This window comes from Podarcis melisellensis (genome assembly GCF_964234715.1).
Source record: "Podarcis melisellensis genome assembly, chromosome: 16".
Classification (NCBI taxonomy): domain Eukaryota; kingdom Metazoa; phylum Chordata; class Lepidosauria; order Squamata; family Lacertidae; genus Podarcis; species Podarcis melisellensis.
In genome coordinates this window covers 10,805,268-10,827,287 of record NC_138533.1, presented here as the reverse complement: position 1 = coordinate 10,827,287, position 22,020 = coordinate 10,805,268, and the positions used below count along the sequence as shown (strand labels likewise).

Genomic DNA, 22,020 nt, shown 5'->3' with positions numbered 1-22,020 from the left:
ATGACACAGGAAACTGTGGAGATAGACTCCACAGCTGCCTTCTTCCCCTGGCCCTAAACTATTTTAGGGAGGTTGGAAAGGGAAAGGGCAAAACTGGCAACAGCTGTTCTGTGCACAAATGACACAGCCCCGACCCGGCAAAACAGCTATGGAAAGTGAAAGAATTCTTAAGAGGCTGCTGTACATAAGCAGAGTAGAGACTGGGGAGGTTGGGTAGAGAAGAGGAGAAGAGAAAAAAATGGCGGAAAAGAAGTGCATAGGTGGGGGTTGGGACTTCAAAAAGGAACAGCAATTCCCTGAGGCCAAAACAAGAATGCAAAGCAAAGAGATGAGGAGAAGACCATAGCAGGAAAAGAAAAGAGAGACTTCACATGGCAAAGGGTAACTGTAGATGCCCTGGGAACTGCAATTCTTCCTCTTCTGGGGACACACAAATCAAACTGAATTGTTGGGTAATTCAGCCCAGGCACAGTTCTCTCAGAGGTTTGCTATAGTAGGGCGTAACATTGCTTATTTAGGAGCACTGTAAGAAGCCTCTCTCTGCCCACTCATTTTGGGGGGGGGTCTGAAAGACACAGATTCCTCCTCCCCACCAAAAGAGATACATTCTTAGCATTCACAGGAAGGGGGCACTTGAAAAGCAGATAGTGCATACAGTATATGCATGAGGAGTGCAGCCTAGGGGTTCCTTGGCGCAGGGGGGATCACCTTATCCTTTACAAGAAGCTAAACTGCTGGCAGAGGAGATGGACAGATGGAAGAGTTAAGAGCCACAATCACCCTAGCAAACTACAGTTTCTTTTCCAGTAGCAAAGTACAACAACGAGGGTGACAGCAGCATGCTGCAGTGGAGAGGAAGACATTGGCTGTGTGTGTGTGTGCATGCATGCGTGAGTGCATGCACACGTGTGAGAAAGTGTGTGAGAAAGTGCACACTGCTCCACACAGGGCAAATTGTGACGGGACATCCCTGTAACCAGGGGGTGGGCGATTCCTCTGCTGCTAGACATGGGGGCAAGTGGTCACAGGCAGAGCAGCACAGAGAGAGAGAGAAGGCAGAAGGTCGGATATGGCCCAGGTCTTCAACAATGCAACATAGGTGCAGGCCAAGCTGATCCTCACGCCAGCAGAGAGTTCCGCCGAGAGAGGTCTACGTTGCTGGCGCTAAGGCCACGGCTGTCAGATAGACTACTGGATGCCTGGAAAAGGGAAAGGGAGACAACGGTCAACATGTCAGAGCAGGGATGGGGGACCTTTTTCAGCCAGAGGGCTGCACTGCCTTGTGGGCAACCATTCATGGGGACAACAACACATGCCAGTGGGTGGAGCTATGGGTGCAAGGCATACTTTTGTAGAACAGGCCAGCCACTCAAAAGCCAGGGCTTTATAAACATCATCCCTGGCCCTTGGCTATGTTGACTGAGGCTGATGGGAGTTGTATTTCCACATCTGGAGAACACTGCATTGGCTACCTCTGCCTTGAAGGCTCCCAAAGATTTAAAGCAGGGGTCAGCAAACTTTTTCAGCAGGGGGCCAGTCCACTGTCCCTCAGACCTTGTGGGGAACCAGACTATATTTTGAAGGGTGGGGGGAATGAACAAATTCCTATGCCCCACAAATAACTCAGAGATGCATTTTAAATAAAAGGGCACATTGTACTCATATAAAAACATACTGATTCCCGGACTGTCTGCAGGCTGGATTTAGAAGGCGACTGGGCCGGATCCAGCTCCTGGGCCTTAGTTTGCCTACCCATGATCTAAAGCACCCAGTTTTGGGTGAATGAGTCTGTTTGCTGTGCCTCTGCATGATCTTTTGATCTGAATGTGCCTTCTCCCAATCAGCCTCTGCTAGACGTGGACAATTCTGTGGAGCATCTGCACTGGATTTCATTACAGAGATGCAACATAAATTACTATCCCTTGTATATGAGGTTGCCTGGTGTGCTTCTGAATGGGTCCCTGCTCTGCCCTTTCAATCAGAGCTTTGGAAGTGGTTGGGAAAGAACATCCTCAGTAGCCACACTTCCTTCCCCTACCCAACAGAGAAACAACTCAGAAGGGAGAGAGAGGCAGGCTGAGTTTTGCAGTCTGTGTGTTTACCTGGCTTGCCTCCTCTTCCACGCTCTTGTTGAGGAAGTTGAGAGAACTGGCCCGCTTCATCCTGCAGGGAGACAAAAAATAAGTGCCAAAGGAGTTAGGCCTTTTAGTTACTGATCTATGGCCTTCTCTAGGGTTTCAGGCATGTGATATTCCCAGGTCTGCCTGAAGATACCAGGGATTGAACCTGGGACCTTCTGCATGCAAGGCAGTTGAGATACAGCCCCTTTTGATATTCACTAAGGGTGTTGTCTTCACGCCCTGGTTGTGGGTTTCCCCAGAGACATGCAGCTAGTTATATACTGCTGAAACAATAATAAAAAATATTGAGCTGGCTAGACCTTGGGTCTGCAGCCGATCCTGCCCACCCCAGATCCCAAAGCAGAGCCACTAGACGGAAGACTTACCCTGGGTTCCGGGGCTCCTGTGGGCTGCTCCCCTGCAGCTTCTTCACCAGCATCTCGCTGCTTCGTCGCAGGGCGTCACGCAGCTTCCCAAAGGAGCCGCTGCGTCGCAAGGCTCCGGAGCCCGCCTGGAAAGGTGGGGAGAAAAGCAGAAAAGGGATCAGCACCAAATGTCTAACTCAGCATCCTGTTCCCAGAGAGGCCAACCACATTCCTTGAAGGGAAGCCTAAACACAGGGCCATGGGCCAAAGACTCCCCACACCTTGTTGGACAGGATTACACTGAAGTGTCCTCCATTTTAGGATTAAATTGTAAAGTTTTGCTGCTTCTTACCCCGGACCACTCAGCCGCTCTGTCTTCCGGGTCAATCCCGTTTTCACACTTGTTGGAGCTGAGGACCCCCTCGCAGTTTGATCGGTGCTCGGAGCGGTTCCCATCCTTCAGTAGTTCTACAACCTTGCTCTGGTTAATAGCGTCCATGCCCTAGTTGGAATACAGAGATTATCTACTGGGGCATCCAAAAGCCAGATGGCCTATTTAAGCCAGCAGGCGGGAGCAGAATTTTTTTAATATCCCCCAGCACACATTTCCGTCCCACTGCTGGAACAACACTGCCTATCCTCAGGGGCAGTGTGTGTGAAACGATGAGTGCTGTTTTGCCTTGCTTCTGCTGCCACTGCCTGCTCTGTCGCCACTGCACACCCTGCCGCATCAAAATAGCACCACCATCAGCGCTGATTTGGGGCGAGATCTCACCCAAAATCACTCGAGAACTTGCGGAGCACACAAGATCTCAAATGAGTTTGGGTGAGATCTCATTCCAAATGGCTGTGAACTTGCCCCAAATCAGTACTGATGGCAGCAGGGCACCTGTGAGCGTTCCACCTGGGGGTTTTCTTCTGTCTGAAGCAGCGGCCTCACCCTGCCTAACAGCTAGGCAGGTTCTGCCTATCCTTCTACCACTAACCACCATGATGCAGCACTTGCCTGCTTGCGGGTTTTCTGGGCACACTCCTCCAGCGTCTCTGCAGCCTCCAATTTTCCCTGGCGCCGGTAGAGAGCACCCAAGCTTTTCAGAGTCGTGTTGACTGTGGGGCTGTGGGTGGAAAGGAGAATGCAAAGACAGATAGGTCAAGAGCATTCTTTATACCCCTTGCACTTTTGCTGTCCTCTTAAGGAACTTTTCACAAAATAAAGTTTCCATTAAATGGTCAAATTCGTGTCTTTAAAAAAAATAAAAATCAATCGTCATTTATGCATCTTATAACTGTTCTAATATAATTACAGTTAAATTAGTTAAAGCTACTGTGTTAAGAGACACACTGGGCTAAAATATGGTCTAAGTTTAAACCACTGGATTGCTTCGCCCAGCAATAGGTCACCAATGCTGTTCCTACACTTTGCTCCAGCCTTTTCTCTGCATTACTGTTGCCAATTACTGTTGCCAATACTTGCGTTGGTTCCTTTATGCAGAAACTATCTTAAATGATAAGTTGTAAAAGCCACCTGTTAGATCACACAGTTAAGTACCAGTTGCTGGAAACCACAGGAACAGCGAGGGCTCTTGTGCTTGGATCCTGCTTACGGGTTTCCCATGGGCATCTCATTGGCCACTGTGAGACTAGATGGGCCACTGACCTAATCCAGCAGAGCTCTTCTTATGTACTTAAGTTCACTCGTCTTATCAAGACAGTCAATGAATCCTAACCACTGGAAAATAAGGAAACTATGTCAGCCTTAACTTGTAGCAGCAGCAATTTCACTCTTCTTCTTAAGCCTCTGGCTTCTCTTTCACTTCAAGCTCCTGGCCCCAACTCAAAGTCAGGAGCAACCTTTTAAAAAGCTTTTTAAAAAGAAAAGGGGGGCTACCCCTTACCTGTCCACCTTGCAGGCTTTGTACCAGCTGCCATACTCCCCGTAGGGGGCGCTGTCTTTCTCCTTACGCTTCTCCTAAGGGGGAGGCAGGGTTAAAGGTTAAAGGGCAGGGTGTGTGTCAGACGGCTTGGATCCACCCCAAGGGAAAGTCGGGTTCCCTTCTCCCTCCCAATGCAGAGGTACCTTGCTTTCCTCTCGCTCTTCTGCATGCATCCAGATCGGCTTATTCTCTCCTACAAAGAACGGTGGTTGGGGGAGAACAGAAAAGAACTTACAGCAGTGAAGAACCTGCCTTGAACCAGGGCAGACCATCAGTCCACCTTGTGGGACTCCTCAGGACATTAAAAATATTTCTTGTACATTTGCATAATTATAAATAAAATTTTGACATAAATTTGTTATAAACAAAACTCAGGGGTGGAGGGTTATGAAATATCCGCATTTCAACGCACCAACCAATTTGCCAGTCACGCTCTCTCAGCCTAACCCACCTCACAGGGTTGCTGTGAGGGGGAAAAAGGGGGAGAAAGGGGAGAACTGTGTATGCCAGGTTGAGCTCCTTAGAGGAAAGATGGGATAGAAATGTAATAACAACAAAAAAATCATTAAAACCATGTGGGCAAAGGCACAGTGATTTGCCAGCCCTGCCAATCAGCTGATGGTCAGTGCTAGCAAAGGGTATGCTTTTAGAGGTGCCCCTGATCAGTTGATTGATAGCAGCCACAACCCCCCTTTTGTCCCAGCTGTGTCTTTTCCTGCCCCACGCCTGAAATGCATAAAATAAAAGGAAGCAACCCTTCTCTGTACACATGAGGCTCCACCACCTGTTTCTGCACTCACCATTGACTGAGCCGAACTCTCTCTCGTGTGCTCGGGTCAGGATCTCCTTGTAGAGGGCCTCAGCGTCCTTGTATTTGCCTTGTTTGAGGTAGCAGGAGGCCTGTGGGGGCATATTCTGAGGTCAGAGGAACAGGCTGTGGCAACAGGGATCAGGAAGCATCGATGCCTAGCAAAAGCTGGATGTTGCATACACCAGGATTCTCTACTAGCAGCATAACTCTATGAAGTGCTGTCCTTTCTCTTGCAGAGAAAAGAGGAAGACTGAACAGACCATTATTCAACCCAGCTGGCCAGTCAGGGGATTAACCTGCCTTCCAGTGGCATGGCCAATGTTTGCAAAGAAAAACAGCAGAAAGACACCAATCAGGAGGAGGCAGGGGAGGAGGATGGAAGGGCTCCAGGGGCACCTGGAAGTTGCCTTCCTGCCTCCCTTCTTCCCCCCAGCACAAAGGCACTGATGTAACTGATGAGCACTGTGCAAATCAGGGGCTACAGAAGCTGCCATTGTCTAGGAGACACTGAACTGAAACTCCCATCACCCCCTGCTGACTGGGATTGCTGGGAGTTGTAGTCCAACAACATCCGGAGGGCTGGGGGCCCTGGGCCCTACAGTAAACACCACACTGTTAAATGTCGCAAAGTTAATATGAACTTTAAAGCATTTAATACAAACTTTATAGCATGCTATCAGTGTGCTTCAGCCTTGGGCCCCCTGTTGTTTGGACTAAAGCTCCCATCATCCCTAAACATTGGCTAAGGTGTCAGGGGATGATGGGAGTTGTAGTCCAACCAAAATCTGGCATGGAAGAAAACTGCTTAGCATAGATTCCACCCCCCGCTTAAACCATCCCCACACCCCCAAAGGTTTCTCTTGGACTTTTCCAAGCAGCCCCTCTCACCAGGTTGTTTTTAGTTTTGGCCACATTGGGGTCGTCTGGCCCAAGGCGAGACTCGTAGATCTCCAGGGCGCGGCGGTAGTAGTACTGAACCTCCTCGTACTTGCCCTGGTTCTGGCAAAGGAGAGCCAAGTTGTTGAGCTGCTTGGCCACATCTGGGTGGTACTTCCCCAGCACCTGGGAGGTTGGGAAGAGGAGACACTGATCACTTAAAAAGAAAGAAAGCAAAGTTTGCCCATGTTATTGCCAAATCCCAGTTCCCAGTGCTGATCGCCCAAACCATCAATTCCACATAGGAAATTACTTTGAACCAGATCAGGCTATTCATCCCATCTGACTGGCAGCAAGGGTTATTCCCTGACAATGCCACTGAGGGTTGAACCTGGGACCTTCTGCATGCAAAGCAGATGCTCTACCACTGAGATATGGCCACTCTTCCAAATAAGATTCTAGTCCTCAATGTTCTGAATAAAGGAAGACAGCAGACAATGAAGAGCGGGGTGGGGGTGGGGAAACAGACAGCCTGGAAGAGACAGGGTTAAATAGAAGCAACTTGTTTAACAAGCGTAGTGCATGTATTTTAATTTTTGTCAAGGGAATATGACTGAGCAAAAGGGTGGGGATGAAGATCCCCGACAACAGAACAGCAACAAAGGTGTGTGGAGTGGGGAGGGTGAAGCCATAGCCCACAGGCAATGGCTTTGCAGGCCACGGACTTATCAGATCTTCCAGCATTTTGTTCTGTTTAATAGTATTGTTTGGTTTCATATTTTATTTGTTTATATCCTGAACATTTTCCCCACGCAGATGAGGGTAACTTGCATCAGAAAATTTTCAGTTTGCATTGGGGAACCATTACGATATCCTAGAAAGTGATCTAATTTACCATGTTCATTTCACTTGAATTTAGTACAAGCTAAAAACTTGATCACTGAGAAGCTTGCCTTATATTGTGTTCATAGTTAGCATCCATGCATTGTAACAGATGAACTTTGGAAACTGCAAATTTTCTGCAGAAAAAGAAAGCACGGGGGGCGGGGCGGGGATATGCCCCAAGTACTGCTGCCTGTAGCGGCCTTCTTTAAGTACCTTCTCTCGGATCTCCAGAGCCCTCTTGCACAGCGGTTCCGCCTCCTTATACTTGCCCCGCTTACCGTACAGCACAGCCAGATTGTTGAGGGTAGCAGCCACCTAAGGATGAAAAAGTACATTGTACAACTCAAAACTCTAGGATATGATTGCTGTGTGAACCTCTGAAGTCTACTTCAAAACAGGATATCACAGCAGGCTAGCAGATTCAGGGGACACGGGTGGCGCTGTGGGTTAAACCACAGAGCTTAGGACTTGCCAATCAGAAGGCTGGCGGTTCGAATCCCCGCGATGAGGTGAGCTCCTGTTGCTCTGTCCCTGCTCCTGCCAACCTAGCAGTTCGAAAGCACATCAAAGTGCAGGTAGATAAATAGGTACTGCTCCGGCGGGAAGGTAAACGGCATTTCCATGCGCTGCTCTGGTTCGCCAGAATCGGCTTAGTCATGCTGGCCACATGACCCGGAAGCTTTACGCAGGCTCCCTCGGCCAATAAAGCGAGATGAGCGCCGCAACCCCAGAGTTGGTCATGACTGGACCTAATGGTCAGGGGTCCCTTTACCCTTTTAGCAGATTCAGAATCAAAGGTGATCCATTAAAGAAAAAGGAGGCGAAGAGAAGATCTAAAGTGCTAGTCCTCATCGTTATCAAGGGGGAGGGGGAACCTCAAACATCCAAATGGTTTCTGCTAGAGGCTCTGAAATGATTTATTTATCTAATAAAATTTATACACTGCTTGATTGTCTTAAAAAAAGACCTCAAAGTGGTTTGCAAAAAATCAGGGTGCTTACGGCAGGGTGGTCCTTTCCCAAGGTCTTCTCCCGGATGGCCAAGGCATCATTGAGAAGATGAGCAGCCTCCTTGTACTTATTTTGGTCCCTGGCAGGAAGAAAAATAAGTTATTATTTTGGCCAGAGAGAATTCCAAAGCAAGGAGTGCCTATTACCAGTTCAGGCTGGTGCACCAACTATGCCCTTTCCTGGACAGAGGTAGCTTAGCCACTGTGATTCAATGCGTTGGGAACCTCATGACTGGACTACTGTAATGAGCTCTATGCAGGGCGTCCCATGTGATTGGTCCAGAAGCTGCAGTTGGTGCAGAAGGCTGTGGCCAGGGACCTGAGTGGCTTTCCCTGACCCATAAGACTGGGCCCATTTTTATGGAATTGAATGCTCTGAATTTTTGTTTCATTTATTTTTAATATGCTTTTACAAGTCTTTAGACTGCTGTTTTATTGGTTTCAGGTTGTACTTTTGTTCTGATTATATTTTTCATTTTTATACGGTATAGATTAAAAAATATATATGAAGCTGTTTATAAGTGCGATTAAGAACATAAAATGATAAAAGCCCACATCTGAATGTACAGTACACAAAAGGCATGGGGTACAGTCCTTTCTAGACTGCACCATGTCAGGCTAGGGGGTGGCTTCTGATCACGTCTGAATATTGTTCTCCAAGGAACTTGGAAAGCTAGTCATCTTCCTGACAAGCTAACTTTCCAAATGCATGGAGCTTTTCTGAGTTTCTATTCTTTCAGCTTAAGAGAGCCTGCAAATAAGCAATTCAGTAACGGCAGCCTAAAGTGATACAGTCTCAGCAGGGCAGCTCCACACGCTTTCTCTGCATGTCCAAGTTAGATCTAAGGTCAAAAAGCAGTCCCCTGCCCTCAGCCCAAGTCAGCCAAGCCTCACACCTGTAAACCAGAGCAAGAATATTCAGCATGGTAGCCACATCGGGGTGGTCATGTCCTGAGGTCTTCTCAAGATCCTCCAGTGCTTGCTTGCAGAGTGGTACAGCCACCTCGTAGCGCCCCTGGGAAGCATATTGGATCACCAGGTTGTGGAGTGTCCGCAACCGTGCCGGAATCTCATAGCCACCATGTTGGGCTGCTGCGTCTCCACTACCATGCGTCTGCCCTGCAGAAATACATTGGCATCATCAAAGGGGGTGGGATCTGCTGCCCACACCCTCCACAAAGCAGTTCTTCAGTGTGCTATACATACACACTCAAAGCAGGTGTATATACACCTGAAAACACAAACACCTACACACACTTAAAATGAATAGGTGGCAGGCTTAGGACAGAGAGCTAGCAGACTTCTCCACATAATGCACCATCATCCTATGGAATTTATATAATCACAGTGTTTCATGGCTGGAATTAAGAGCTATGTAAGGGAAGAGCAGTCAGCCTAAGAATTTGGTAAATGCACGGGACAAGGGGCCTGAGTTTGTATATTCTCCTCTCCCTTCCCTCCCCCTTTTCACTTTGTGTTGGGTCTTTTAATGCTGTACACATGAGGCACAGGGATTGTCTTGTTTGCTACTGATACGTAAACTGCTCTAGCAGCCTTTTCAGACGAAGCGCAGGGCGAAACTGCTTTCAACTAAATAAATAATCATTCCTTTCTTCTGTCAGAGTATATTAACCAACCTATTTGTGGTTGAGATATTGAAAAGTATTTACGTTTGCTAGACATGGGGTGATGCCCAACTAAGTTTTACTCAGAGTAGACCTACTGGAATTAACAGGCCTAAGTTAGTCATGTCTCTTAATTTCAATGGGTCTACCCCAAGCAGAACTAGCACTGCCTACAACCCTGAACATTTTTAGTTTCCTCAAATTTTGGTGGAATTCCAACAACTTTAGGGTTTGTCTATGTCTTGTACTTTTTACTCCTGTACCTGTGATCATCTAACTTGAGGGTGGGGGGGACTCCTGACCTTCTAGATGTTCCCTCCCTTCTAGTCCTCATGCAGTTATTGACAGCTTAGACTAAAATGCTGCAATCTGAAGGCCACTATCTCTAGTATTCTGACTCCTTGCCGTACGAACTGACTTGCTGGATCAGAATGGTCTACTTAACCCAAGGTAGCTCACCTTGTCCCTGGTCATCATCGTTCGGGAACAGATCATCTAAGGAGTCTTTGCCCGTCTCCCCATTCTTCTCATCCTGGGCAGAAAGAAAAAAGACAATCAGGGATTGAAACTCTCCTACCATTTCGAAGGCAAAAGGAAATGGTAAGAATGCCCAGCACCATCCTAATCACCAAAGCTGACACCTCTGATTCAGTCCTTGGGGATTGCTGAACCTGCAGTGTTCCACTCCCAATTTGCTGACGTTTATGAATAGCAAGGATGGGGGAACCTTTGCCCCTCTAGATATTACCAGACTACAACTCCCATAATCCTTAATCATTGTCCATGCTGGCTGGGGCTGATGGGAGTCTGACAACATCCAGACAGCCCCAAGTTCCTCGACCCCTGATTTAAGGTAGATGCTACTGTTGAGAGGGCTGGAGCGGGACTTCTCTTTACCCATTTTCTCCACTCCATGCCTAATTTTATATACCTCTATTATGTCTTCTTCTACTCGCCTTTTCTCTAAACTTAAAAAGCAGCCTTTTCTCACAGGGGAGTTGCTCCAACCTGTTGATCATTTCCGTTGCCATTTTTCTGAACCTTTTCCAGCTCTACAATATTCTTGGTGAGGTGAGCAGAACTGTGCACAGATACCGGACTCTCTCAGGTAAGAGGGGGAAGAACACAGCCACTGTGACTTTTATTTTATTTAATTAATTAATTAATTACATTTTATACCACCCTTCATCCAAGGATCACAAGGTGGTTTACAATATAAAAACACAACAGTACAGAACATAGTAAACAAAAGCAATACCCTCCCCCCCCCGCCAGTTTAAAGCCAAAGGCCTGGGAGAAGAGGTATGGTTTTGCCTGGTAACCTTATCGTTCACAAATCTGTCTGCCTGTGTTTGTTTCTGCATCCAATTCAAGGTGCTCATATTAATATTTAAAGCCCTACATGACTTAGGCCCCAAATACCTGTAATACCACCTCCTTCCTTACAGATCTCTCTCGGCTGCTGAGAATGGCAAAGGGGGCCACCTTGGCAATTCCTCTGCCCTCAGAGGTTTAGGGGCCTTTGACACTTGAGTTCTGTGCTTTTAAGACATACCTTATTTGTATAATGTTAAATTGTTTTAAATTGCTCTTGTGTTTTAGTGCTGCAATCTGCCTTGGGACCTTCGGGCAAAGGGCAGGAAACAAACAACCAATCACCCGCTTTTAAAGCCATCTAGGTTGGTGGACATTGTAAGTGCAGCTCATTCTCTAAATATGGAGGGTCACGAGTAGGAGAGCGTAGGGTTGAGAGAAATCAGAAGAAAAAGAGAAGGCTCACCGATGGCGAAACATCATCATCAAATTTCTTAATCTGGTTCATGAACTCCAGGTGCTTCTTCTCCTCCTCCAGCTGGGCCACGGACTGCTCGCTCCGCTGCAACTTCTGCTGGGTCCCAGCCAGCTCATCGCGCAGCCACTGGTTCTCCTGCACCAGGCGCCGCACCTGAGCACGCAGCTTCTGCTTCTCCGACTCCACCGCGCTCAGGTGACTGGAGAGGGCGATGATCACCTGTAACCGGAGACTTAGTGTGAACACAGGCATGTGAAATTCCAACTAGGAAAGGGAACACAGGTGACAAAGCCCCAGGAACCCTTGTGTTAGCGGCACTCTGGCCCTCCAGATACTGCTGGGACTCCCATCAACCCCAGTCAGCTCAGCAGGCACCGAGTGATCCAGTAAGTCACTCAGTTGAAAGTTGGCGTTAACTCTTTATTATTAAAAACATGATCTTTGCAGACTTGGCTAAGCGCCAGGCCTAACGAGTGCAGCCATTCATTCCCTCTAGGCCTTACTCCACGAAGCTAAAGGTCTCCACCTCCCCACAGCCATCTAGATCTCCTCCTCTCCAGGGCTTTCCCCAAACAATCGGAGACTGCGCCTGCGTGCAGCCAACCTCTCCACGCTTTTCATGACTCTTCTGGTTCTGGGAGACAAGGGGGGGAGGGGAGCTTGTCACAGCAGGTGGGAGGGACACCTGTGACTCTTCACCAGCCTGACTTATCTCTGCCTCTTGGCCTCCCTCATCCCACTTTCCTGCTTCAGCTTCTGTCTCTGATTCTGAGCTGCTCTCTGCCACAGACTCTCCCAGCTCACTAAGCCCTGTTACCTTCTTCAGCTCTTCTTCCCAGTCCTCTTCCTCTGACCACTCATTGTTATGCCGCCATCACTTCCCAGCCTCTCAGCCTTCTTCCCCCTAGCTGGTTCCTCCCACCATTTCTCTGCATCCAAACATCCAAAGGGCCCACAAGATTCCTCATCCCTGAGCTAGTGGCTGTTACCTGAGCCTCCCCAAGGCCCAGCTCAATGGCTTCCAGAGATTTGCGCAAGAGGCTGGCCTTCTCCTGGGCAGCGCTTGTTTCATGCTGCTGCTCCAGGCGGTTGACAGTGTCGAGAAGGGCAGCCAGCAGCGAGTGATGCTCAGTGCGCAGTGTCTCCAGGCCTTGCACCACTGCCTTGGTGCCCAACACAATCTCATCCTGGCTCATCTTCTCCAGCTTCTCCTCACGGGGGTACAACATGGTTGCCATCACTGAGCCTTCACAAAGCAAGAGAGAGAGAGAAAAGAATATGGTGGAGTTGGAATAGGTCCACTAAACCAGGCTTGTTTTATTTGTTTTAATAATGATGGCTCTATCACACTCTTCCTCAAAGTAGGTCAAGGTAGCACACATGGCCCCTCCTGACAACAATCCTGTGAGGTATGTTAGACTGAAAAAGAAAGCTCAGAAGCATTGCACAAGTTGGTTTTCTTGTCTTAGAGGAAATACATGACTTTTGCTGGTATACAAGTGCATGTGAACAAGTGAATTTTTATGGATTAAGGAATTCTTAAAGTAAAGGTAAAGGTACCCATGCCCATATGGGCCAGTCGTGACCAACTCTGGGGTTGTGCACCCATTTTACTTAAGAGGCCGGGGGCCAGCGCTGTCCGAAGACACTTCCGGGTCATGTGCGATAAAGCGGTACCTATTTATCTACTTGCACTTAAGGGTGCTTTCGAACTGCTAGGTGGGCAGGAGCTGGGACCGAACGACGGGAGCTCACCCCGCCGCGGGGATTCGAACTGCTGACCATACGATCGGCAAGTCCTAGGCGCTGAGGTTTTACCCACAGCGCCACCCGCGTCCCTCTTCCGACTATATTTCAAGTCGTCATGGCGGGGTATTGGGAAAAGTTTTCAATTAGCAATAATCGTGCCTCGGATTAACGATACTGCCACTACACAAAGTAATTCTTATTATTAATTAAATTCACATCCCACTCTTCCACCTCAAGGAGCCCATGGTGGCAAACAGACAAGCAATAAAACAATGAGAACATCTTAAAAACAGTTCTAATACAGATGGAAACGGGGATCTTAATCTCTATTTAAAAGGCTTGTTGGAAGGTCATCCCTAGCTAGCAGGATGAGTGGTCAGTGATGATGGGAGTTGTAGTCCAAAAACAGCCAAGTTGGGGAAACCCTGCTCTAAAGCCTAGGCACATGAGAAAGAACATTACTACCTGCTATTCCCACATGGGGGAGCCACTCGTACCCTTAGGCAGCAATCCTAAAACATACTTACAAGGGAGCAACCCTACCATCAAACAACCAGTGGGATTTGACTTCAGGAGTGCAAAGGACTGTGCTCTAAGTGACCCAGATGACACCTGAGCTTTGCATACCTGCGGCAAGGATGTGGCACAGGGTGGGGTTTAATTTGAGGCCAGGCTGAGCACCAGAACCTGTTAGGTATGCTCGAGTTCAACTTTGGAATGGATGTAGTTACAACACGGGGGCGATGAGTCACAGCCCCATCATGAATGAGGAAAAAGGTCTGGGAGAAGGTGCAGTTGCCCCCCCCCCAGCATTTCAGGAATCAAAGAACATCAGAGCCTGTTGGATCATCTAGTCCAGCATCCTGTTCTCACAGTGGCTGCCCAGATGCCTATGGGAAACCTGAGAACAAATGCACTCTCTCCTGCAGCTGGTATTCAGAAGAATCACAGCCTTTGACTCTAGCCGGGGTCAGCAAACCTTTTCAGCAGGAGGCCGGTCCACTGTCCCTCAGACCTTGTGGGGGGCCGGATTATATTTTGAAAAGGGGGGGGGGGAATGAACGAATTCCTATGCCCCATAAATAACCCAGAGATGCATTTTAAATAAAAGCACACATTCTACTCATGTAAAAACACGCTGATTCCCGGACCGTTCGTGGGCCAGATTTAGAAGGTGATTGGGCCAGATCCGGCCCCCGGGCCTTAGTTAGCCTGCTCATGCTCTACAGCAGGGGTCAGCAAACTTTTTCAGCAGGGGGCCAGTCCACCGTCCCTCAGACCTTGTGGGAGGCCGGACTATATTTTTTGGTGGGAAATGAATGAATTCCTATGCCCCACAAATAACCCATATGCATTTTAAAGAAAAGCACACATTCTACTCATGTAAAAACACCAGGCAGGCCCCACAAATAACCCAGAGATGCATTTTAAATAGAAGGGCACATTCTACTCATGTAAAAACATGCTGATTCCCGGACCGTCCGCGGGTCAGATTTAGAAGGCGATTGGGCCGGATCCGGCCCATGGGCCTTAGTTTGCCTGCTTATGCTCTAGAGGCAGAGCATAGCCTCCATGGCTAGCAGCCTCTGATAGCCCTCTCCTCCATGAAGTTATCCAATCTTCTTTCAAAGCGACCCAAGTTGGTTGCCATGCCTGCCTCCTGGGGGAGCGAGTACCACAGTTCCACTATGCGCTGCGTGAAAGAGGACTTTCTTTTCCCCCAACTGAACATTCAGCATCACTGGATGTCCACGAATTCTAGTGTTATGAGAGAAGGAGAAAAACTTTTCTCTGTCTACTTTCTCCACGCCAGGCATGATTTTTCTAAACTTCTATCGTGCCACCTCTTCCTCGGCTTTTTTCTCCAACTCAAAACGTCCCAAATGCTGCATCTTTCCTCATAGGGGAGTCGCTTCACCCCCCTTGATCTTCTCAGTTGGCCTCTTCTGAACCTTTTCTATTTCTACCATTTTTGAGATAAGGGAAAGGAAAAGCGGGAGGGGCGGGAAGAGAAGAGGGGCAGAGAACCCCCCCTTTTTTCCCTCCTGTCCGGCTGTCATTGCATTTCCCGGCTCCCCCAGTAGGTGGCTGGCTCAGGCCCCAGCAATCGAGACGCAATGCGGCGTGGAGTCCCGTGCCCAGCAAACCAAACCGAAGCCGCAGCGCAATAGGGATCGCTTTAACCTCTCCCACGCACACGCAGGATAGAACCAGACACACTTCTTTTCCCTTTAAGTTACCAGACTGCCATTTCTAAGAACTCACTTTGCCCGTCTCTACTTGATCTGAAAAAGAGCTGAAACTCAGAAGTCCTTGTATCCAAATGATGAGAACTGCACTGACCCCTGCCCAAATATGAACGAAGTGTGCTCTGTCATCCCCCCCCAGTCATATTTGTTTATAAAAGGATTTCTCCCTCTCAGCCTACCCTTTTATTTTCAATCTCCTTTCCATTGCCCTTTTAGCATTCTCTTTATCAAGAGGAAAGGATGAATGATGGACTGGTGCAACGTAACATCCCCGCCCCTTGAAATAAGGAAGGAAATGCTTTCGGCCAGAGGTTTCAGAATATTTCAAGGAACTTTGGGCAGTATCTCCCATTTTATAGGATTTGCTATTTACCCAGGGCAGATACAGAAGCAAAAAAAAGGAGAGGGGGACACAAGAAATATCCACCCATCCACTCCACATCACAAAGGGCAGGGAAGCTTTGCATATCTGTTCTTTTGCACTGTTCTTCAGTTGTAAAGCATTCTGCAGATTTGATTTTCCACTCGGGGGCTTTTTAAAGGGCAAAAGTAGAGACCTCTGTACTCTTTTCATCTTTGATTTTGTTTAAAGGAAATCCCTCTTTACCAACAAACAAGCATGTCCGTCATTTCAAGAAACTGGATAGTCAGGATTTCTGATGAAGATCACAACAAAGAAAAAAAGGAAGAAGCAAGACCTGAACTTCTGAACAGATGGCCCTTCCTTGCTGTATGATCACACAGGCTCAAGGTGCACACACACACACACACGTTAGGCCCACACAACTGTAGAGAAGCACCTCCAAAATCAAGTGTAAGATGCAAGGGAGATATAGCCAAGTCCTCAAGAGCCTATTAAAACACCTCTTGCCCAGAAACTCTTCCTTTTAGCCTTGGATTATTTCTGGGAATTGGGGGACATGGGACTACTTTGTCGTTACACCCTCTCAAATTTCTCCCCTTATACTTGAGTTCTTTCCAGAGTATTGAAATGGTACTAACTCTGAAGCCTTCACAGACTTTTTATTTAAAGAGTTGGGGTTCCACTCCCCCTAACCCAGCGTGTTTCTGTCCTCTGATGTTCAAGATGTCCTAATTCATTCAATATTATCTGCTTCATCTTTTCCTCATCTCCAATCAGACTGGGTTGTCTCCCTAGCCTGATCTTCAGTCTGGTAGTCTTCATGAATTATGGGGTTCACACCCCTCACCTATTCCAACCACCCCTTAAACCTTTAGGAGGATAATCTCATTGATTGAGTTACCTTTGAGGCATTGCAGAATCCCTCTAATTTATTGGGGGGGTTCAATCTTCCTGCTTTCCCCCCTTTCTTTTTCCAACTTCTTAACCAACCCACCATGCCTCCTTTTCTCTCAGCAGTCTTTGCCCAACCAGTTAGCAACATGCCTCCTTCCTCCTCTGCAGGCCTTGACTGTGCTCCTTCAAGGTACATCAAGTCTCTCCTCTCTTTGATCATACTGAAGGTAGGGTACTACCTTAACCTCTATTTTAACTTTGTGGAGATCCTAATGATGCCTCCCACCCTCTTATGGTAAGGCAGGAAGGAGGGTGATTCCCTTCTCCTTCATCACCTCCCTAGACACCTGTCTCACTTTTTGAAAGGGAACTCCTTGCTCTTTTGTTTACTTTTATTTAGGAGTATTTATACCTGCCTAAAAACCAAAGTTCCCAAGGTGGTTTATATTATATATTCAAAATTTTTTAAAACAGACGGTGATGCAAGAGTCACTACAGCAGAGCAATGATGTATACAAGTCTCCATTCCTCTTCTCTGGTGGCCCAGCAAATGCCCTTCTGCAGGTGAATCTCCTGCTATTCAAATATTTTCTCACCTTCACTCATCACCTATATAACACCCCCCCCCCGGGAGCCTCCATCTGTTCTTTCTGAGGTAAAAGTTTCTGAAACTCCACCATCTTAAAGGGGATTCTCTACTCAACTCCAGAGGCATTTTCATCCATGATTACTTTGTGGCTGGGGGGGGGGGGGGAGAGTGCCACACTTTACGTCCGTCACCCTTTCCTTGAAGGGGGGTTGTCTCAAATCAACCCACAAGGTATCCTCACCCCCCCCCCGAAGATACACACAATACATTAGGTCCCATATTTTGGACACTCTGCAGCAGCCCCTTGGTACAATAGTGCCCCTACACTCTCTTTTTATCAAGAGAACTCTAATAACTTCTATCTCCCTCTACTCTATTCCTGCTAGCTGAAGATTTGCAAAAGCCTCTTCTGACATTTCAGTGTTTATGAGGGATTTAAGGGGTCCCCTCTTCTACCTACCCAACTACCTTCCTTTTGGGGAATGCTGCTCTCCTTTTCTTGAGTACCTCTTGTCTTGATAGGACTCACCTCCTGACCAACTCCTCATCCAGCTGGTGGAAGGAACCCCTTTTGGTATAGAGAGGCCCTCATCCTTTCAAAAGAGTGTCTAATTAGCTCCCCCCAACTTCTAAATACCCAACCCTGATTTTTTTTCTTCTGTTTTTTTTTTTCTGTGTGGGGGAATCCTTTACAAGGCTCCCCTCTAACCACATTCCTCATTCTTCTGGCTTGGGAAAACTCATCCCTCCATTTAAGGAGGTTTTGTCCTTGCCCACTCCATCCCACCCCCCATCTTTTTGGAAATGCAAAGGAACATCTATCTTAGGTCCCTCTCTTTCGTCTGGGATAACTCACCCCCCCCGCTAACCCCCCCCACTCATAATGTGTGTTTCTGCGGGCACCTTTATGAAATTGGTGGGGGTCTCCTCTGCCTGCCCCATTGGCTTCTTCTTGAAAAGCCCTTATAACAAGCTGAAGGAACTCACCCACCAGTCCTCCACCTGACCTCCATTGGAGGAAGCTTTGAGAAGGAAGGACCACAATTTACTTATTGGGGGGGGGGTAGCAACACCATACATTCCTCTGCTGTGGGAATTCGCTCACCCACCTGGCCGCCCCCTCATCTTCTGCAAGGGGCAGTTTTTGCTCAAGTATCCCACCAGTCACCCCGCATTTCATCCTGGGGAGGGGGCTGTCTGATAGGCCACTTCTCACTTATATCCTGGACAGCCACCCTCCCTCCTTTTCACCCCAAGCGGGGGGAGACCCCCTCGGCATGACCCCCCCCACCCCTTGTTTCCACCCTATTGGCGTGGGGGGGGGGAGGCCTTTACATAGCAGAAGGGAGAATCCCTGCCTAACCAACCAGCCACTCGGGTAGCCTTTTGCTTGGGGGGGGGGACGACTCGACGAACGACCACCCACCCACCCCTCATTTTCATCCTATAGGGAGCTTTTACTTGGGGGGGGAGGATGACTCCTTACTTGACCCCCCCCCCTCACCTCACTCTCGGCGCGAACACCCACCCACCCCCTCGTTTCCACCATATATGAGGGGCTCTGCCGACCCAGGAGGCCCACCGCCCACCACCTCAGCACCACAGCCGACACGACACGACGCAACGCACCTGCGCGCGCCGCCTTCGCCGCCGCCGCTTCTGCTCTTTCTCCAGCCACCGGCGGCCTCACATCCTTCCCGGCAGGCACTGCGGCACCGGCAGCCGCGCGGCCCCGCCCCAAAACAACCGCCTTAAAGGGGAGGGGGCAACCTGGCCGGCCGGGAAAATGGTGCCGGAGGACAAATAAGGAGGAGCGCCGCCGCCGGTCCTGCCTTCCCGCCTTAAAGGGGATGGCAAAGATGCCTTGGGTTCTCTTTCCGAAGTTGTTACCAGTTTAACTTGGTGCTTTTCCTTTTGTTTTTTTAAAGAAATATTTATTAAAGGTTTACAAAAACATAAGTACAAAAATAAATGAAAAAAGAAAAAGGAAAAATACAACATACAAAGGACAAAAAGAAAATAAGAAAAAATTAAAAACAAATCCGTTTTTTATAACTTTAAACTCATTTGCTCGTTTCCTTGACCTCCTCTCACCTCCCCTTTTTGTATGCCATTTACATAATCAAATCAGCAAATCCTTGCCCTCTTTCATTTATCTTAACTCTATATCTTAACCTATTATAACTCTATATTTCCATCTATTATCAATTCATTTTTGAATATTCTTATTAACTTTGTTGCTAACGCCACTTATTTTCAATCCAACATCATTTTAACATTCATTAATTTTACAGTGTTCCTGCAGGTAGTCTTTAAATTTCTTCCAGTCTTCTTCCATCAACTCTTCTCCCAGGTCTCGGATTCTTTTGTATCTTTAATAAGTCCTGGCACGTGTTTTTATATGTCAGTAAATGCGGCTGGGTGGGGTAACGGGCCCCTCCACCTGGAGGGTGATCCCCCCCCCTTTGTTAAATGAGCGGGAAACGGTGCGTGTTTACGAATAAAAGTCCCGCTCTCATTTAAATGCTTGAGGGAACCCATGGCTGCTTAAAGTGCCATCATAGTGCTTTACATGTATAGTGTGAATGTGGCTACGTATGCTGAGAGAAGTGGCTGGCCCAAGGTCACACAATGAATTTCATGAAAGGTTAGTAGGGTTTTAAACCTGGGCACCCCCTGGTCCTAGCCCAGCGCTTTAACCAGGACACCACACTAGCTTCCATGTACCAGTTTTCTCCTGTCTTCACTCCCTCAATGTATAGCTGAATGAGTATAGCAACCATACAACACATACTAGAACTGGGAGTAAGTTCCACTGTGCAGAGCCAGGTTTACTTTAAAAAAATAAATAAATAAAATATCTTCTTGGTTCACAAAAAATGTGGTCTTTTTTTTCTTTTCCCAAACCGTAAAGTCTTTTATACATTTGATGTGAGACATTATACAGAATAAGGTGGGGGGGGGAGGAGGGGAGAGAGAATGGGAAGAAGGGATTGTGGTGGCAATATTTTGTATGTTTGCGGGTGAGCCTGCATAGGTTTGGGCTACACATAAAGTAGGTAAGAACTTAGTGCTTTTCCTCCATTTATTTTAGCTGCCTACTGCTGTTGCCCCCACCATTTCTTTTTATTTGCTCAGTGGCAGCCCCCCCAGGATGGGATTTCTCTTTTTAGAGTTACCAAAGACAATAATGCAAAACACACTAACGAGAGAATCAGTTTCGTTGAACTCTGGGAGGTTTGCTGCTTGCATAAACGTTTGTGGGATTATACTGCAAGTTCCTCTCCTATGCTTATTATGTGGGAAGTTTAAATAAATTTTCTCTTCAAAGGAAGCTCCTAATACCTACACAGCAGGACCAGTTTGTTACTTGATTAGAAAACTTTATTATAATCTGAAAAGGTATTTTAGTACAGGTGTTTTAAGTCTTTGTACTGAAATATTCCAGAAACCCCACAGGGCACCTGTAATTTTAAAAAAGGCAATCCCATTATTTAGCACATGTCAGGATAACGTATGTGTATGTTGCTAAAGGAATTATCTAGTACTGTACACTCTTTCTTACAGTAGTTTTATTTGTGTGCCTTGTTAGCTAACCCAACGTGAGTTTTATAACATGCATTACTGCTGCTGCTAAGTTTATATCCTAACACTTCTTCCAAAGGAGCCCAGAATGGCAAACAAACCAGCAATAAAAACAATATAAAATTCATTTAGATAATGGACCTAGCAATGTGGTTTAATATTGCGTATCTTTTATTTATTTATCTACATTGCTTTATGGCCATGTTTATGGCTTTCTGACCATATTAAAGATAAGGATAGTTTTTGACTGACGTGTCATGAAAACTAGTTAAGAAGCAGCTGAAGGAACATTTGTTTCTTGCGGAAGCATACAATCATGATGAGCTCTGCTCATCTTGGCTGAGGTTCTACAGCAAAGGGGAACTTTCCCTCCTGTGCAGGTTCCCAATTCTTTCTTGACTGGCGCCAGTGCAGGCAAACACTTGTATAAAGCAGTGGTTTTCAACCAGAGTGCCATGGCATCCTAGGGTGCCTTGAATGATGGTCAGGGGTGCCATGGGCAATACTGGCCTCTGTCCCTTTTTCCTTCCCTCCCTCCTCTGATGTTCTCTTGCATTTCTGCCTCCCAAAGGCTTGCACAGCTGTTTGGTGCAACAGCCCTGGCTACAAGCTCCACAGGCAAATGGTGCCTCTGGGACTGGCCAGGGGGTGCTTCCCAGACCCTTGTGGGACAGTGCGAGGAGGCACCTCCCTTTGAGGTGTGGTTGGGGGAAAGCTCAGAGACCAGGGGCAGGAGCTGCAACTGCCCAGAGGACTCCCAAGGAGAGGGGAAAGGAGGGGAGGCTGAGGGAACACTCCACAAGGGAGGGTATTTGAAAAAGGGTGAGAGACTGCCAGCTCTGCAAGCTAGGGTGACATAATTGGGCTCCTAAGCCTCAAAGGTGTTGCAGAAAAATGTAGTTTGTCAAGGGAGCAGTGGACTCAAAAAGGTTGGGAACCTCTGGTATAAGGTATAGGAGAGCTTTAAATTCCACACTGCTGTTACCCATGGCCAAAGTGTCAGAATATTTTTGCTTCTGTGATTTATAAAATTTTGTTTCCCCCCAGAGGACTGTTGTGCCAGTTGCAAAGTATTCACATTCTTTGTGCATGTCCTTAAAGCAAAAAAAAAAAAAGAAAAAAAAAAGGAAAACATAGCAAGCTGAAATGCAGTTTCTCCATTCCATGGAGAAG

The 22,020-nt window shown here is 47.5% G+C and overlaps 1 protein-coding gene across 2 annotated transcripts; it reads right to left on the bottom strand.

The window, feature by feature from the left end:
• Nucleotides 1-555: 555 nt before the first annotated feature.
• On the bottom strand, nucleotides 556-18,966 carry KLC2 (kinesin light chain 2). Of its 2 annotated transcripts, none has more exons than XM_081891518.1 (16): nucleotides 18,892-18,966; nucleotides 12,407-12,663; nucleotides 11,406-11,636; nucleotides 10,085-10,157; nucleotides 8,897-9,119; nucleotides 7,993-8,080; nucleotides 7,205-7,306; nucleotides 6,119-6,292; nucleotides 5,220-5,319; nucleotides 4,563-4,612; nucleotides 4,381-4,454; nucleotides 3,492-3,600; nucleotides 2,838-2,987; nucleotides 2,507-2,631; nucleotides 2,103-2,163; nucleotides 556-1,199 (listed from the first exon to the last, which is right to left on the bottom strand). In XM_081891518.1, the coding sequence occupies exons 2-16, from the start codon at nucleotides 12,653-12,655 to the stop codon at nucleotides 1,119-1,121; spliced, it is 1,890 nt and encodes a 629-aa protein (XP_081747644.1). In that variant the 5' UTR covers nucleotides 12,656-12,663; nucleotides 18,892-18,966; the 3' UTR covers nucleotides 556-1,118. The 2 variants fall into 2 exon arrangements, with proteins under 2 accessions (XP_081747644.1, XP_081747643.1); XM_081891517.1 differs by lacking the exon at nucleotides 18,892-18,966 and adding an exon at nucleotides 18,772-18,826.
• Between the last annotated feature and the right edge of the window lie 3,054 nt (nucleotides 18,967-22,020).

What these genes read in the sequence shown, in the direction of transcription:
- KLC2 (XM_081891517.1), bottom strand. Translation starts at nt 18,811, where the DNA reads ATGGTGGAAACGAGGGGGTGGGTGGGTGTTCGCGCCGAGA. An exon ending in GGTGGGTGTTCGCGCCGAGA is followed by an intron (nt 12,664 to 18,771) that starts GTGAGGTGAGGG and finishes TGCTTTGTGAAG; the next exon opens with GCTCAGTGATGGCAACCATG. An exon ending in GAGCGGCTGAGTGGTCCGGG is followed by an intron (nt 2,632 to 2,837) that starts GTAAGAAGCAGC and finishes CCACCTTTCCAG; the next exon opens with GCGGGCTCCGGAGCCTTGCG.